Source organism: Dermacentor variabilis, unplaced genomic scaffold (genome assembly GCF_050947875.1).
Source record: "Dermacentor variabilis isolate Ectoservices unplaced genomic scaffold, ASM5094787v1 scaffold_20, whole genome shotgun sequence".
NCBI classification, from domain to species: domain Eukaryota; kingdom Metazoa; phylum Arthropoda; class Arachnida; order Ixodida; family Ixodidae; genus Dermacentor; species Dermacentor variabilis.
The window spans coordinates 656,208-673,291 of NW_027460368.1; the positions used below are offsets into that span (position 1 = coordinate 656,208).

Genomic DNA, 17,084 nt, shown 5'->3' on the forward strand with positions numbered 1-17,084 from the left:
GAACACCCCGTCCGGTATGCTAGTCGTAAGCTGACCAGTCGTGAGCAGGCGTACAGCGCCACCGAGAAAGAGTGTGCGTGTCTCGTGTGGGCCGTTCAGAAATTGTCATGCTATCTAGCCGGCTCGAGGTTTATCATTGAGACGGATCACTGCCCTCTCCAATGGCTGCAGACCATCTCTCCCAAAAATGGCCGCCTCCTGCGCTGGAGCCTCGCTTTGCAACAATATTCCTTTGAGGTGCGTTACAAAAAGGGGAGTCTCAACGGTAACGCCGATGGCTTAAGTCGAAGCCCCTAACGTAGGAATCAGCCTCCAAATTGTTTATTACTGATTTTTTTCTTCCTGAGGCAGGATTTTTAACATATTGCTTTTGTTTAGTGTTTCAAAGTGATGACATGCTTTCTAGTGCAATTTTCCAATTTGTGGACGCGTTCTGAGTGCTGCTAGACTACTGTAAGGAACTAGGCAGTGGTATAGAAGGGGAAAGAGCCTGGCAGCGTATTTTCATCCGCTAGCAGCTACAACGGGGCGTGGCACTATAGGCCAAAGCAGGTCACGTGACTTCCGCTGCTTTGAAAGAAGTCAGCTAAAAGCTAAGTGTACTGTGGCGTATGTATTGTTAAACAAGATTTCGTAAATCACAAAAATACTGTACACGACGCCAATTGCTGAAATTGACGCCTGTTGGAAGCTACGACACTTACGGCACCGCAACCTCGCCCTGGCAAATGGCGACGCCCTAGGATGAGCACTGCTGATCGAGCTACCGAGCGTCGGTGGAGCGCCACAGCCTGCAGAAAGCGAAATGTGAGTAAACTTTTACATCATTAGCTGTGCTGTCTCAATCGGTGCGCTTGACTGTGCTACTAGAAAGCGTGATGAGTGGGCTTGCTGGTATGTACTTATGTCGCGTTCGTAGCATTTGCTGTGTTGACGCCAGGTATGTACGCTTCAGCACGAGTTGGAATTGTTGGTCGCTGACACGGTCGTGGTCGCTGCGAGCGCGTGAGGTCCAGGAAATGAAGATGCAGTGTTTATAATAACAATAATAACTAGAGAGAGTCAATGTTTGCAGCTGCTTATTTAGATAGTCTCTCTCTCTTAACCGTGGGAAAGTGCAAGTAGAATGCTGGGCAAGTTTTGCACTTTTCTGTTCGCGCTTTTCGAGTGTGCAAAGAGGACAAAACGCGGGTAATGGGACACATGCATGCAACATTACGAACTATTTGAATGAACCTTAAACAAAACTTTTATGGTGACGCTTTCTGTTACCTCCTTTCTGCGTTATCCGCATCATGCTTATTGCAGCTTCGGTGGATAGTTTAAAAAGAAAACGAGAAACCCTCGGTTGCAGAGGCAAGAATCTTTATTTGCTGCATAAAGATACTCTGAATTAACGTCGATCATGCCATTCACAATAACACTGACAAATTTAATTACTTCAGGTCACTTGTTACTCAGTCAGCTGCATTGGCTGTTTTAGAGTTCCAAGAAATATGAAAGGATGTTAAAGACACAATTAAGCTTCTACGGAAAAGATTTGCTGACAGCCAGCTAAATGAGCAAGATCAGCTGTGAAGCCTGCTTGAATAGCAGGCTTTACTGCCAGTGTACCCTTTGGCTTATATGTATCGCCTGTGTGGGCACATCAGAAGGTTAAAAGCCATTGTTACAAGTCTCGCCACATACTGCTTGATGTTGTGCCGTGTTCAAATTCTGCAAACGAATGTAGTCCTTCGATTTCATGAAGCACATTATTCATCATGAGCAGGCAGCAAGGATTCTCAAAGGAATCAATGAGTCTGCCCCAACGAAATCTGGAATCTCTTCTGATGTTCTTCAGCGCACAACTTTTGGTGCAACTAGGCCCTCGGTGAGACCAAGGTGCATGTTGCTCAGAACAGTGATAAGCCATTGACATTAAAAAAAGTGCCCCATTTCACAAAAAAACAGCTACCTTTAAAAGCTCAGGATAGGCAGATGCACCCTCTTCTTTTTGCGACTCTGCTGAACCTAGTGCATCAAGCAAAACAATATAAAGAAGACTGCTCAACAAAGCTGGGAGATGTTTGATCGCCTCAAGCAAGGGCCTCTGTCAAGAAAATAAAGAGACATGTGAAACGCAGTCTATGTTAAAACATTGATGGCATTAGTACTGCAGCAAATAAATGTTACAGCATGGTCAACCAAGGTTGACCTTGAAGGTGGTACAATGTCATACAGTTTCTATATAACGATAGCTGGTACAAGGAAAGTACAACCGAATTTGAGCCAATCCCAAAGACAGTGCCTCAAAGCACGAGCTCCCGAGAAACTACCACATGACACACTCTCCACACATCTCAAAGGGCTAGTGGGCTTCGGCACATTAGGAGTCTCCGTCCAATCATAGCCTAGTGATTAGAGCATTTGGCTGCTGTGCTCAAAGGCAGAGGTTCGATTCCATTGTTGGTCAGGCATTTCTTCTTACTACAGAGGTCCAAGTTGAGTAGAGGCATTGCAACAAGGCTAGTGCATCTATGCAAACAGTAAAGTTAGCTAGATCTCCATGCACAATGTTTGAGGATGCAGATGCAAAATGCAAATCAATCACTGAATGCATTAATGTGGATGAGGTGCCCAAAGATGGAGCTTGCATTCCTGAGAAGAGTAGACACTGCAGCAACATTAGAGCATGATCTGTGCTAGAGCTCAACGAGGGTGTGCCAGTATAAGCACAGGCACTTCGTGTACAATATGACAAGGCAGCTGTCTACCGACACCATTCCCTATGTTTATGTCATGTGCCTCCAACAAACATCCTTGAAAGACAACCCGCGGATCTCGCACGCTCAGTTGATCGCAGCACATTCAATGATGCAAGGGTCAGACCTGTAGATGAGTGGAGCGGGAGAAACAGAAGAGCTCTGAAGCACAGACAGCATAGGTCTCATCCAGCGAGCAACCCGAATAACAAACTATATAAGGGAAATGTAATCATGTAATCATTCAAGTAATACAGTTTTGTTATCATCTTAAACGAACCGACACTTGTTTTTCCAGCATGTAATCATTCAAGTAATGCAGTTTTGTCATCATTTTAAACGAACCAACACTTGTTTTCACTGTCAGCATGCGGCATCAAGAGAGTGCTCAATGAGCAGAAGCTGGATATTGGAGTTATACAACGAAGCACGTCCAGCAAGCAACTAAGGGGAGCAATTCACAAGCGCAGACAAGGGTGCTTGACAACTCTAAAGTTGAAAAAAAAAAGACAACTTGAAGTGAGTGTCACCGAGCAGTGTCATGTTGAACGGGGCCCAACTTATGGAGCAAGGGCCTTTGACTAATCACTACCCTCCTAAAGGTTGCATGTTCCGCTATTTTTAAATTTATTCTCCTTTGCAAAAAGCTGCTCTGCTTTCAAGGTCGTTTCTAGAGTGAAATTTTCAGAAACAGGACGAGGTACTTCTCACGTAAATTAAATTTCTGCTAACAGAATGAAAATATCAGGTATTGTACATATGGCGACAACACAAAAAATAAACTTGGTTTTCAAGTGATGGGATATTTACAGTTTTTACACTTCCTAAAAAAGAAGTGGCTGATCGCGCTGTCACCACAGCAGCTGGTGCGCGCAGCGGCTATTCTGGCAAATGACGCACCTTGGCTTTGCTATAAGAGCCCTGTCTGGATGGAGCCAGCATCACTTCAGAGCGATCCAGGCAGCAAGTAGCACCTGCCATGTACTAAACCCGGACCTTGCATCTTTGCAGGTACATAAGCGTTCAAATGTTCATCTCGAGTTCAAATTATAGCTGCTGGATCGCTCTGCATTGTTGCATTGTTGCTCTGTTGTAGGAAAATTGTAATGGGTGAAAATCCGCTGAAATCATTTGGACAGGTTCTTGCGGACAAACCGCCGGGTACCATTAAAGAACTAGCTAAAGTCTTGGTTGACATAACCTCAAAGCTGGAAAGTATCACAACAAGCATCAGAGTTGACATAAAAAGCTTAGTAGCAGACAACAAACAGTCCCAGAGGGACATGCAGGACATCAAGACATCCATGGATGTCATGAATAGGACATTTGAGCAACTAAGGACTGACGTGCACAACGTGCACCACGAACTATCAGAAGTGAAACACCAGCAGGCTAGCATTATTGGCGATGTGTGCCAGTTGCAGGGGGAAGTGAGAGAAATGCGACAGGAAATAATCGAGCTCAAGCAATACAGTCGTCGGAACAACTTGCAAATAAGAAATGTGCCATTGTCGGCAGACGAATCGCTGCCAGACATGATGCAAAACATAGCGACTTGCTTGAAGATGGAACTTCGTACCGAAGATATCGATGTACTGCATCGAGTTCCGACCAAAAACAAGGCTCAACAGAATATTTTGGTAAGGTTTACCTCCATTGCAGTCCGAGACAAAATGATAAAGAATGCCAAGAAAGAGAGATTGTCTACATTGGCCCTTGGCTTCCAAAAGAATGAGCCCATATTCATTAATGAACACCTCTGCCAAGTGAGAAGAGAGAAAAATTGGAAGTATGTATGGGAATCGCAGGCCAAAATTCTAATGCGGAAAACCGAGAATTCTCGTGTATTGCACATCATTTCTGAAGACGACCTGAAAAAGGTAGTTTAGAGCCTCTAGAGCTAAGTCTTGTTTGCCACACCAATCATGGCGTTCTCTAGAGCCTCTAGAGCTAAGTCTTGTTTGCCACACATTCTCAATCCGTGATGGCATTCTCAATCCATGGCATTCTCAATCCGTGATGTTGAACGGGAATTCCACAAAACCCAGGGTATATCGATACTTCACTGTAACATTCGAAGTTTTCGAAGAAACAAAGATACATTGTGTTCCTTTTTGGCACAGCATAATTTTACCTTTGATGTAATTGGCTTAACGGAAACTTTATTAAAAGAAGGTGAGCACATCTCCATTCCGGGATACAGTCTTGTAAGCAATCCCAGGAATGCTGTATCGCGCGGTGGTGGAGTGGCTCTACTAATCAAGCAGACGGTACCCTTTAGGATTATCACCGATACTGAGATTAGTAACAGTACGGTTGAATCTCTCTTTGTTCTTTTAGATTCACGTTCAGTTGTTGGTGCAATATACCGGCCACCAAACTGGGCATATGAACTGCTGCCAGTACGATGCAAGCATAAAGCATAAACAGTGGCCTGCTCCAGGAGCGGGCAACACGCGGCAGCCCTCCCTGAACCGCTGCTTTCTGCAGATGACGACAGGTGGCGACACTGCCAGGGCTGCTTTTCAGACAATTTTTCCCATAGACGACAAAAGTTTCTAATTTTTGTCTTAAAAAACAGGCGACTAATCCTGCCAAGTGTTATACTAAATGAAGTCGATGCCAAAATGCAATCGTTCTGCAAAATTTGAGCAAGAACAATGCAGTGGTGAGTGCAAAATCTATTTTTTTTATTCACCACACACAGTCAAATATTCAGGACCATGTACATACCGAAACACGTATTCTCAGCAGAATGAGGCATGAGGAAAAATCCGGAGACAACTTTGCACATCCTGATGGAATGTGGAGGGATTCACCCAGTGGGACCCATAGGTAATGTACATAGTCCAGAAACGCTTGAATTTAGCAAGAGATAAGCAAGACATTTAAAGTATTGGTGGAAAAAAAGCAGGGAAGAGATTGATAGAACCGGATGTGTTACAGGCATAGGTAGCCACACAAGGTAGATAGAGCAGTTTTGAGGAAGAAAAGAAAGCTTCAGGAGATGTACGCAAAAATGCTAGAAAGAAAAACATGTACAGCGTACCTAATTAAATCAAAGCAGGCTAGGTGGCTATTTCTCACCGCTCCATTTCGAAGGGGATGCCAATGATCATCATCATCAGTAAGCTAATAATTGTATTGCTAGGTGATGCCACCCTTCCATACACATAGAGTTATTGCTCTACAGGTGAGCCTGCCACTACGTGTAATGTGCGCTTTTTGCACTTACAGCTGTAACCAAATGGGTAGAAGATCAGGCTATTACTTGTTTGAAATTAATAGCCAGATGCATTTCTTTTTAAGTGATGCTTCCCTTGCCTGCTTTCCTGGGTCTGGTGTGCCTGCCTAGCTGTTGGGTTGTTTGTTACTTCGTCGGATATATTTGTGAATTTAAGTACGACGGTTATCGGGAGTACCTGCAAAGTGGCTTATATAGCCTTTGAATGCTCACCAAGCATGCCCACATTTGTTTGCATACCCAAAAATAACTTCCTGCGTAAAGCTTCAACATGCAATGTCAGCTCACGGGCATCTCTAAAGAACCTCGATCCCTTAATGGAATGGTGAAGTATGTTTAACGGATTTTTTAATTTAGCCGATTTTCTTTACATAGCTTATGCACAGTCATATGGGCACTTTCAAAGTCCTTCGAACCAAAGATCCTTTACTTCAAGGGAGAATGCGCACTGTCACACAGGCACAGCAGAGGAGCCCTACTGGAAGGCAGCTTTTAGTCAAGGGAGTGTGCATTTGTCCTTGGAAAGCTCAAGGGAATACTTTCGAGCCTAGAGGGCGTCCAACAGCAGAAAAAAAATATCTAAAATATGAAAGTTCAATTTTTACGTCTTCAGAACAAGCTTATAAGTACTGAATACTATTGCTAAAGTACTAAACACTTTCGAGACACCTGCAATCATTATGAACGCGACGGTGCAGCAGCGCCGGCCCAGCCTGTCGTCAGCAGCAACATCGACGCAACACGTGTGCCATGCCTAGAGTTAATAGTGCCATGTGCGATTTGGTTCTTCGGTTAGCGGTTGCTAGGCATCCCAGTCTCCTTGGCTTTTTTCTGCGCATCTTCTTCCCTCGTCACTTTTGTTTTGTAGTTCTTTATTTTACCGTGTTTACGTGTACCTACCGCTGCCTAGCCACAGGGAATGAAACAAAGCGGCTGAAGCAAGGGCAACACTGAATAATCGACGCCAACATGCGGTGTACGAAGCGGTACACATGGTGGCCATCATTGCAATAAATACATCTGTGTTTGGTAAAGTAATGCCTCTAGTACGCGTGGATTTTGTTTTGATGTTTCTGTGTATTAGGAAAAATAAATATTGCTGAAAAAGAATATGACAAATTTATTATAAGACGCATTTGGGCCATATTTTTTTATTACTATCGAGGTGATGGCAGCGCTAAGGATACATTGCAGTTCCTGTTAAAAGCTTCAACGGAGACCATCTGGAGACCGTGTAGCACCGAGACATATCCCTTGAACTAATGTGCCTTTGAAAGCTCAATGCTCCTTAACTTCAAAGGACCTTTGACTGGGGCTAGCTCTCATCAAACCAAACCAGTCCTTATACAACATCAGATAGGTATCACCAAAGCTTCACAGCATGTGTCTTGGATGTGCTTAACTTTTTTAGGAAGTGTCTACTCAGGGAGAACCCAGCCAGCAACTGATCAACCCACCCCAGAACACAGGATGGTGGACAAGAAAAATTTAAAAATATTCAACAAACGCTCCTCTTGGGTACAGGAAGGCAACATTATTGCAAACTGTGACGAGGTGTGCTTTTAGGACAGGGACAGAGTAAGGCACAGATCAACAAACAAGAGCAGACAACGTTTAGCTATGTGCCCTACTCTGTCCCTGAGTTAAAAACGTACCTCACCACAGGATTCAATTTCAACTTGCCCAAGAAGCAGCACTCTTAACTTTATTGCACTTCATTCAATGTTCTTCTCCTGTGATGCAATGTCAAACATTTCAACTGCCACTGTCCCAGTCATTAGCCTCTGGATTGCGGCTGGGTTCCACTTCATTGTTGCACTCAGGTGGACATGCAATTAGGCCAGCTTCCCTGAAGCCTGTAGTTATGGTATACATAGGCACTGTGGCCCAGGCTTTGTGGACAGATTTGGCCACTTTGTCAAATGAAGTGGGCTTCATGCACCAAGAGAATCTGATGCTGTTCTCAGCATCTGTCATTTGTAAATCCCACTGGCGCTGCAAAGCAGACATAGAGCTGTGTGGTAGCAGCAGTATCAAGTGGCTACAGCATTTTTGCCTTTCCACTGATAATAACCATGGATGATCAATTTGTTGCCTTATTTGATTTCGGAGTTGCAGCTGGTGATGCGCCCTTATACTGTACCTCAATAGAAGGCATTTTCTAAAACTGACAGAGAGAGAGAATAAGCTTTAGTGAACCAACTTTCTACCAGGGGAGGGGCCCTTATTCAAAGGTTCTTTTGGCCGCTAAGCAGGCACGGGCCACCAGCTCACGCTGGTCTTTCAGGCTGGAGCTGAGCAGCACAGCCTCCCCTTGGGATTGGTGAGGGATAGGAGGTATTGTAGGGTTCCGTTGGCATAATTGGCACAGAATGGGCATTATTTGCTGTGTTTTTCAGGGTATGAGTGGTGAAGTAGGCTTAGGTGTCTTGAGCGCCAGTAGCCAATTGCCTTTTCAGTATCATTTTTTAAATATAGTGGCAGCTTCATTCTGTCCACATCAGAGACATTGATCGTAGTGAAGTGGTGTCCTGTAAAGGGACTTTGTCCTTCTTGATGATGTGACTAGGGCAAACATTAAGATTGTCAATTCGTTCTTAAATTATTCCTTGAAGTTCTGCAGCTGCTGCTCAGTTACCTGGCAGCTTTTGGCACATGATTGTGCAGCTCGAATCGCCAAGTCGTGCCTCGTGAATGTTGTAGACATGAACCATGCTGGTCTACTGACAAAACTATCAGCATTCACATATTTCACCAATGTCCCTGTGTGTCCCTGTGTGTAGAAGCACGGCCGACTCGGAGTGTTGGTCGCGGTGCAGTGCCAAGGACAAGATGACCACCTTCAACGAAATAGTGAAGTGGTACAGACTTAATAGACAGACTATGCCGCCACCTCACCCGGGGCTTACCCGGAAGGAGGCAGTGTTATACAGGCAATTACACATGGTGTCCCTGCTCACCCCGGTGCTAGCTAAGCACGTGTGTCCGAGCGTGTACGCGAGTGATGTGTGTAGACTGTGCGCTAAGGAGAGAGCCACCGCGGCTCACATCCTTTGGGACTGTAGTATAAATCCACGAGAAGCCAGCGAGAAGACGACGATCCCGCCGCAGCTAGAGGCTGCAACGAGGAGCTATGACCAAGATACACAACTCAAGGCCGTCCAGCAGGTCTCGGCAGCGACCACGCGAAACCGAGGAGAAGGGGGGCAGCACCCCCAGGAAGGGAGCGGCGGCCCTCTCAGATCCGCGGAAGTAGCGAGGGACCAAGACCTCGAGGAGCACAATGCACGAGACTGACCGCGCAGTGGCAGTGGCCGCGTCGCGGTAAAAGCTTGTCCTCCCTGCGTGGAGGGAGCCTAACCGACTCTGCAGGCATTTTCGCTAAAGTTGTTCTCTCTCTCTCTCTCCCTGTATTCAGATGCAACTGCACTGTTGATTCTCCTGCCTTCAGCCCATTGCACTGCAACCTATGATCAATGATGAGCTCCCATTTCCGGCCATTCTGCCTTTTTACCCTTGTTCAGGACCTTTTTGCCCTTTGTGGAGCTTGTACTTTCTGAAGTTATCTGCCAGTCACAAATCGTTATTTTGCTGACAGTGAAGTGCTATCCTGGTGCATGGTTATCATTCTTGACTGCCAGGGCAATAGCAGGCAATTTAAACTTGGTAGTATAATGTTTAAATTTTCTTATCATTCATTGTGTTCGGCAGCTGATAACAGCAACAGCGTAGTGTGCCAGTGGCTGAGCCATTGATGAAGAAAATGAAAAATGAAATGTAGCTCCTGTAGAAACCTTTCATTTTTAAAAGCAGTTTCCTCCACTCTTACCAAATAAATTTTGATTTGAACACTTCTACTTCAGTTGTGTCGGTGGGCCTACACCGCCACCAATGCCAATGGATTAGCTCGAAATAAGAACAACATAAGAAACATGGACACACTCAGTGCTGACTTCCAACCTGTTTGTGCTTGTCTCTCATGCAGTTCTTTTTTTTAAACATGAACTGCCAACATGCCCAAGTATCTACCCTTCATAGCCAGGATTGGCTTCCTAGTGGAGCAGGAACATGCTCACACTTCTCTTCTTTTCAGCTCTGTGAATGTTTCATCTTCAACTTTTAGAACATTCAAATGATGTTACCTTTCGTAACTGCATATACTCCATTCCATACATAGCAGTCAACGTTGTGGAGGCTAAAGAGACTTCTTGCAGTGGCTTCATTTGCACTTCGAGCTAGTTTGATGCTTTCTGACCACAATTGTGCACAACTGTTTTATATATAGGCTCAGTATTGAATTAAACAAATTTTAATCCTTACAAACAAACGTACTGTGGTATACGGTGGCTAATCGTTGTTTTAGATCATTTTTGTTTTTTGTTCTTCTCGAATTTTTTTATTTTCAACCCGTCGAGCAGCCTCGCGTACATGCTCGTGTGAGCGAAGGATAGATGGAACACACGGAGTGATAACTTTTCTTGACCGAACTTCTTGCGTAGCTTCCACAGTGTTGACTGCTACGTATGGAATGGAGTATAGTGAACGTATGTGCCATTTGTGCCATCAATTTAGTGGCAAGTGCATAAAAAGCATAAAAATAAGTGGTAGGGCATCAGAGGTTGCACAATGCGGTGTGATGTTTCGCTACTGCTCCAAATCTGTCGCAGGCAGTTCTTTTACATTATGTTGCAGAAAGAGCACATTTTGCAAAGGTGTACTTATTTCTATAACTCAAACTTTAAATCTGTTCTTGAAATAGCTCGCTGCACCATTGCTGATACTTTCTTAGCATGCTTAGGATCCCTATTCTTTTACCAGTCATGCATAACATGCATGGGCCGAGTTGTGGAATGTGTTGGCACAATAGCAAAGCCGTGGGTTTCTTTGTGTGGTAGCAATGCAGATGAATATGGATTGCTGTTTTTTTTTTTTTTTTTTGCAGGCGCATGTCATGGTGGTGCTGCTGCGTCAAGTTTTGCCAGCAAATGACCTTCTGCAAGTGTCGCTGACAGAATGTTCTTCCTGTTTTTTTATCTATATTGCAATAAATAGCTTTTGAGCAAGATCTTTATTTTACTTATGGTGCTATTTATTTTTCTTCAAGGACACACTTCATATGCTTTGTTGCAATGGAATTAAAATCACGACAGATACAGTTATTGTGCAGTGAAAATGTTCACTGCCATGTTGTGCTACGCTGAAATGACTTGGCATGTGTTGATCTGCATTGGCTGAGTAGGAGATTCATGTCTAAGTAATAATTTAAAATCTCTACGAACTACAAAAACACTGATGTGTGCATTGTGGTCTGCCTCTACAAACCTTTGTCGTGATTGACAGAAAAATTGGTACTAATTGAAGCAATCCATAGAGTAAAATAATTCAGGGACTTCTTTTTTAATGGAACAACACAAAGATAGGACTGTGGACGACACAAAATTAAGTGCCAACTCCAAAAAAAATTTATCGAAATAAGGTGAGAATATGTTATCATTTGCCATGTGTTCTGAGATGGTTGACCAGGACAGATGCACAAGCTGGAATGGTTTGTATATATATTCACACCTTGTTTCAATTTTTTTGGAAATCAGCCTTGTCCATCTTCATCCTCTGTTTGCCACATCAGTTCAGTATGGATTACTGACATGCCATTGCTTTAGTTACAGTGCATGTCATATTTAGGGCGTAGGGGGGCTCAGTGACATTGCGAAGAAAATGGCTTTTTGGCGTGCTCGCCACTATCGTGCTAGCAAAGGCGCCACTGCAGTGTTTTGATTAACTGATGTCTGATATCCATTCTAAAATGGTTAGCCAAAGTTGCTGGTACAATTGAAGTGGCAACTTATAAGTGTCTCGAGACTTTGGCACCCCACTTATATGCTTGCTTCATAAAGAAGAAATGCAAGCATATAAGTGAGCAGGCGATCGCTAACCTCAAACAGCGCTATACTTTGATGCCCTTTAGCAATGTCATCAATTCCAGTATTGCAACAACGTATTCCAAACACTCTTAAGTATTCAGCCATGGCTTGTACATTCCACCACAGCAACAGCATCTCAATGAATCCCGGCCGCGCTTGCTGCATTTCGATAAGGATGAAATTAAACAAAGCCCATATACCGTGCATTGGGAGCACATTAATAAACCCTAGATATTCCAAATTAATCTGGAGTCCCTCACTATGATGTGCCTCATAATAAAATCATGGTTTTGGCACAAGAAATGCCAGAATGAAAATTTTGATACAAGTGGTGCAAATTAACCGTATTCTCTCCACCGCATGTGTTCCCATGTAAAATTCTTGACTGCTCTTGGAAAGGATTCCATAGCATTTAAGTTAATGGCGCACTTCGTAAAGTGACAGTAAGAAGAATGATGCCATAAAAGAAACACACTCGGAAGCAAAAATTAGCACTGTTATTTAGAAGAATCTATACAGCCGAGACGTTCAGCCTATTTAGAGTCCTGTTTAGTAACTAGACTTGGGTCAGTAGGCCAATCCTCAAGTGTGTGGAATATTTTAGGTAGTTCACCGTACTTCTCTAGGAGCCACACAAACCTTAAAGGATGACTTCAAAAGTCCCACCCGTACCCTGTCCACTCTTTCTCCTGGTGCCTTTTACCAGCATAGGACAGGAATTCATGGGGGCTGCTGATACTATTTTCCTCTGAATTTCACTTTAATTTGCAAGACAGTGTTTACGTGAGTGCATTTCAAAACGCTACATTTCCTGTGTAGTTCCTGCCCAGACAGAAAGCAATACAATATTGAACAGTATGCTGAGATCATCCCTAAGCATAGCACTGCGCGAGGTTTTTGTGTATCTGAGGGTAGAATTAAGCTCGGCAGCAAAGACTGATTGCTGTGGTAACAAAAAATGTCTGCCATTCCTTTTTTGTTTTCAGGGCCTTTTTTCACTAGCACTTCATCTTACCCAATTTGGGAGGAATTTGTCTGCGGTACAAAGGTTTCTTGACGAGTCACTTGTATGCCAGAGCGGCGAGCTCTATATAAACGAATTCTGAAGTGAAAGTTGAGTGTTGAAATGTTACCTGTGGCAAGGATGATATATAGCATGCTAAAAAAATTATTTTGAGAACTCCATCAGCATATAATAAGGAAACTTTATGCCTTTGAACTTCATATTTATGCTGAAATAAATTTCCTTTAGATTTCTGTGGCATTCTATATTCCTGTAGTTGCCATTATGTGGCAAGTTTTAATCGCATTTCACGTTTTTTTATGTTGCACATGCTACGTACACCTGCTTCAAACTGTGTTTCATGCTATGAAGGGTGCAAATAGGGTTTATTTTCTGAATTCCCTGCAATCACATGCTTCTTTTCTTGGGCAATAGAGGACTTGAGAAATGTATTTTCCAAATCTTTTATTACAGTTATTGTAATGAGTGAATGTGTAACACAAAAATGAAGCTTGCACCAAGTGGTCATATGGACGGATTGACTCCATTAAAATTGCTGGCTTTACTCCAATATTCTGAAGAAGACCTCCGAAGTCAATGTGAATTCTTGAGCAGCATCTGTAACGATTGCAGAATTAGTCCAGCTTAAGACCAGAGAGAACAAGGCACTCATGTAATGGAACATTTGTCACATTTCACAAAATGGAGGGGAGGGAAATAACTTTCACCACCGTGATTAGTCAATTCTAATCAAAATAGAATGTAAACAGCATATATTCTCTTGGGAACTGAAGACAGCACAGAGCCTTTAAGCAGGTTGTTACTACTACCGCCTGATAGGCTTTGTGTATCTGCCAACTGTTACGATTTTATGGCAAGATGTCCGATTCATAGACCATGTAAAATTATTGCCGTCCATACAACAATCACAACTTTTCATTTGCTTCCTATTTATGGCTGAACTGATTTCAGCAGAATGCAAATATATAGTCATCAAGATGTTTTTTCAGAGAGTTACTATTTGTACCCACTACACTATTCTGGATGGATGGAAGGTAGGGGCATCCCCTTTGAAACGGTGTGATGGCAGTCGCCACCATGCTCAGGTTTTTATTTTGCCTTCTATTTTTGTTTACCTGTGTTGTGTGTTATTAAATTCGTGATTTTGTTTAAATACGTCTTCCTTATTAAATTCGTGATTTTCCTTAAATACGTCTTCATACCCTTTTAACCTTACGTCACCTCTGCTTTTGAGCCACCAATCCTCCAATCGCCTTTTGCTAATTTCCACCGCATATTTATTTACATGACTATCGTTATCTCTGAACCCTAGGCCTCAGGAAGCGTGACTGTGGCCGCATCGACATCGGGCTTGATACCATCACATTTTAGTATGAGGTGTTCCATTGTTTCTACATATTTACCACACACAGTACATGTGTCTTCTTCTTCGTTAAATTTCTTTTTATAGCTCCATGTTCTAAGACATCCTGACCTAGCTTTAAAGAATAGGGCACTGTCTCTTGAGTTATCATAAAATGCTTCCTTCCTGATCTGCTGCTTCCAGTATCGATATAGTTCCACACTATGCTTCTTTTCCATTGAATTTATCCAATTTTTACCTTCCGCGTTTTTAACCTGTCGTTTAATGCTCTGTCTTTCTTCATCCTCGTGTCTGGCATACTTACTGGTTAGCTTCCTAGTTCTTTTCCGCCATTGTGAGTCAACGCTCTTTCTGTATAGGTATTTAAATACCTTAGCTGCCCACCTGTTATCGTCCAATTTCCTCAGACGTTTTTCGTATAGGTTTTACCCTGAGCTTCCCGTGCTTCGAACGATGCCCAGCCCATATCCCCTTTTACTGCTTCGTTTGTGGTTTTCCCGTGGGCACCTAGTGCTAATCTTCCCACAGCTCTCCGATTTACTTCTTTTCTTGACTGAACCTCTGCCCTTAAACACGGGAACGCATTCCCAAAAGTAAGCCCCGGCATCATTACTACCTTCCAAATACTTCTCAGTACCTCATACCTGTTGTACCCCCACAATGCCCTATGTTTCATTATCCCGGCATCTCTTCGCCCTTTTGCTAGGAGAGACTGTTCGTGCTTTTCCGTGTACATCTGTCCTTTGTTTATCCATACCCCAAGATATTTCTATTTGGCCACTCGGGGGTATTTCATGGCCTTGTAAGCTCCTGATCAGTTGTATCGTTGAAAAACGTGTATCATTGATTCTGACCTACCAGCGGCAGCGCCACCACTAAGATGGCAGGTGAAATTTTGGCTATCATTATATGAATATTCCATGAATAAGCAATACGAACATTTCTGTTTTTCAGTGATGCAAATAATGTTTTGATGCCAATTTCTGATGCTGATTTTTGGTGCATTTTTTTAAAGTGTCCCTACAGGTAATTCTTCGAGAATAATTTCTGTATGTCTTCGCCAATGAAAGAACTAGTATTTTTCGAACAATTTTAGTGTTTCTTGGCTTTAGCAGTAGTAGTAGTATGTTTTACATTCTAAAGTTGGCTGATCGGGCTTTTCATTAGAGACTTAAAATAACGAACTCAGTTGCACTGAATGAATCTCCGCGGAGATAGCGCATAGCGTTTTCTACTCTACTAAATAATGCAGTCAGGCATGGTCTGCCTTCCTGGCTTTCAAGCTGTTCACCAATTCAGCATCAAGCAGCAGAAAGTCGGCACCTTTGTGGCACATCTCTCTTTACACATGTGGTTTTGAACAAATTAGACAAATTGTCAGTTATGCAGGTTCATTAATATTGGACTGACCAACACCTTTTGCATAATACTGCTATAGCAAGTAGACTTGTTTCTGCAAAATTGCTGGAAGTTGCAAATGGTGCATATTGTCAAACAGTTACAAGAATGTGAATATTAGAGACAATGTTGGGGTCTTTTTAAAAATAATGTGGCAACTTAAGTTTGAAACATACTTGCTGCTGATGTGTATTCACTGCATTTTCCAGTCAATCTCGTAACGAAGTTTGAACATCTCACGAATCCAGATATAAGAACTAAATGTCTGTAAGAAAAATTATATATATATATATATATATATATATATATATATATATATATATATATATATATATATACACGATTTGCCTTATGGCAGCTTTGAAAGAAAAAAAAAATATGTACCGCAATAATGCTTCGTGCAGCGATGCAGCTCGCGTGGTCATGAATAGAGCAAAGGACAATTATTCCTGGCGCTAGTACAGAGGCAGGTCGAATGTAAAGATGCGCTGTTTTGGTGCTCCTTTATGCCATAGAAGTATCCAGCGAAAATTATTTTGCACACGCTTCTTTGCACCAGCTTGCACCAGGCGGGCTGCTGCGCAGTGTGAGGCGCACCCCAAAGTGTTAAACTTCGCGGGAAGCGTATAGTTATTTCGTGGTGCGAAGAGCCCCGCGCTCAGGAGGAGCTGGGTGTATCGTTGCAGAGCCAAGCATAAGTCCCACGTTGCCAACATGCTTGCTAAGATAGCACACGTATAATGCAAAATTGTACTTACATTTCGTCCAGTGTAGTCCGACGCATGGTAATGTGGCCAACGGGCGTGCGCGGCTGTTCAGTCAGTTCGCATGAGCGCCGCCATTTGCACTCGGCAAGGTCGCAGCGTCTCCACCATTGCCATGACAACAGGCGTTAATTTCAGCAATGGGCGTCGCGTACAGTATTTTTATGATTTACGAAATCTTGTTTAACAATACATAAGCCACAGTACACTTAGCTTTTAGCTGACTTCTTTCAAAGCAGCGGAAGTCACGTGACCTGCTTTGGCCTATAGTGCCACGCCCCGTTGTAGCTGCTAGCGGATGAAAATACGCAGCCTGGCAGGGCTTAGTGAGGGTTGTGCCGTGCTTGCTGACTGAGCGGTTGAATTTCAGCGTAGTTCTAACGCTTGCCGGGAACGAGAACAAAAATGTGAACTCTCCCGAAGTCACTTTGCAGTGTCCTGTGCGAACCTGAACGAGTGAACGAGGCCTTCTCTGTGCGCTGCGCTCAAGAAACGTCGAGGGACGCCCGACTTCGGTTATGAGCATCATCGAGCGACATACCTCCGGACAGCGGATGCAGTCCCCTGACCATCGGGATCTCCTTCCCCCGGCGGGGCGGTCTGTTACGTTTCGCCTACGACGCGCG

At 43.4% G+C, this 17,084-nt stretch overlaps 1 protein-coding gene and 1 long non-coding RNA gene across 5 annotated transcripts; one reads left to right on the forward strand and one right to left on the reverse strand.

Annotated features, from left to right (window-relative positions):
* Window positions 1-492: 492 nt before the first annotated feature.
* LOC142568523 (uncharacterized) lies at window positions 493-11,053 on the forward strand. 3 transcript variants are annotated; one of them, XR_012825451.1, is made up of 3 exons: window positions 493-807; window positions 5,452-5,579; window positions 10,931-11,053. XR_012825451.1 is itself a non-coding variant. In XM_075678434.1 (3 exons), the coding sequence occupies exons 1-3, from the start codon at window positions 745-747 to the stop codon at window positions 9,283-9,285; spliced, it is 705 nt and encodes a 234-aa protein (XP_075534549.1). In that variant the 5' UTR covers window positions 493-744; the 3' UTR covers window positions 9,286-9,842. The 3 variants fall into 3 exon arrangements, 1 of the variants encoding a protein (XP_075534549.1); XM_075678434.1 differs by lacking the exon at window positions 10,931-11,053 and adding an exon at window positions 8,772-9,842; XR_012825450.1 differs by lacking the exon at window positions 5,452-5,579.
* A 2,307-nt stretch (window positions 11,054-13,360) lies between these two features.
* LOC142568508 (uncharacterized) lies at window positions 13,361-16,775 on the reverse strand. 2 transcript variants are annotated; one of them, XR_012825449.1, is made up of 3 exons: window positions 16,453-16,775; window positions 15,871-15,959; window positions 13,361-13,530 (listed from the first exon to the last, which is right to left on the reverse strand). It is a non-coding gene; the product is annotated as an uncharacterized LOC142568508 (long non-coding RNA). The 2 variants fall into 2 exon arrangements; XR_012825448.1 differs by lacking the exon at window positions 15,871-15,959.
* Window positions 16,776-17,084: the final 309 nt, after the last annotated feature.

Excerpts from the sequence above, each read along its gene's own strand:
- LOC142568523 (XM_075678434.1), top strand. The coding sequence starts at position 745 with ATGAGCACTGCTGATCGAGCTACCGAGCGTCGGTGGAGCGCCACAGCC. Across the intron at positions 808-5,451 it reads CAGCCTGCAGAAAGCGAAAT|TCAAATATTCAGGACCATGT; the intron begins GTGAGTAAACTT and ends CACCACACACAG. Across the intron at positions 5,580-8,771 it reads TCACCCAGTGGGACCCATAG|AAGCACGGCCGACTCGGAGT; the intron begins GTAATGTACATA and ends CCCTGTGTGTAG.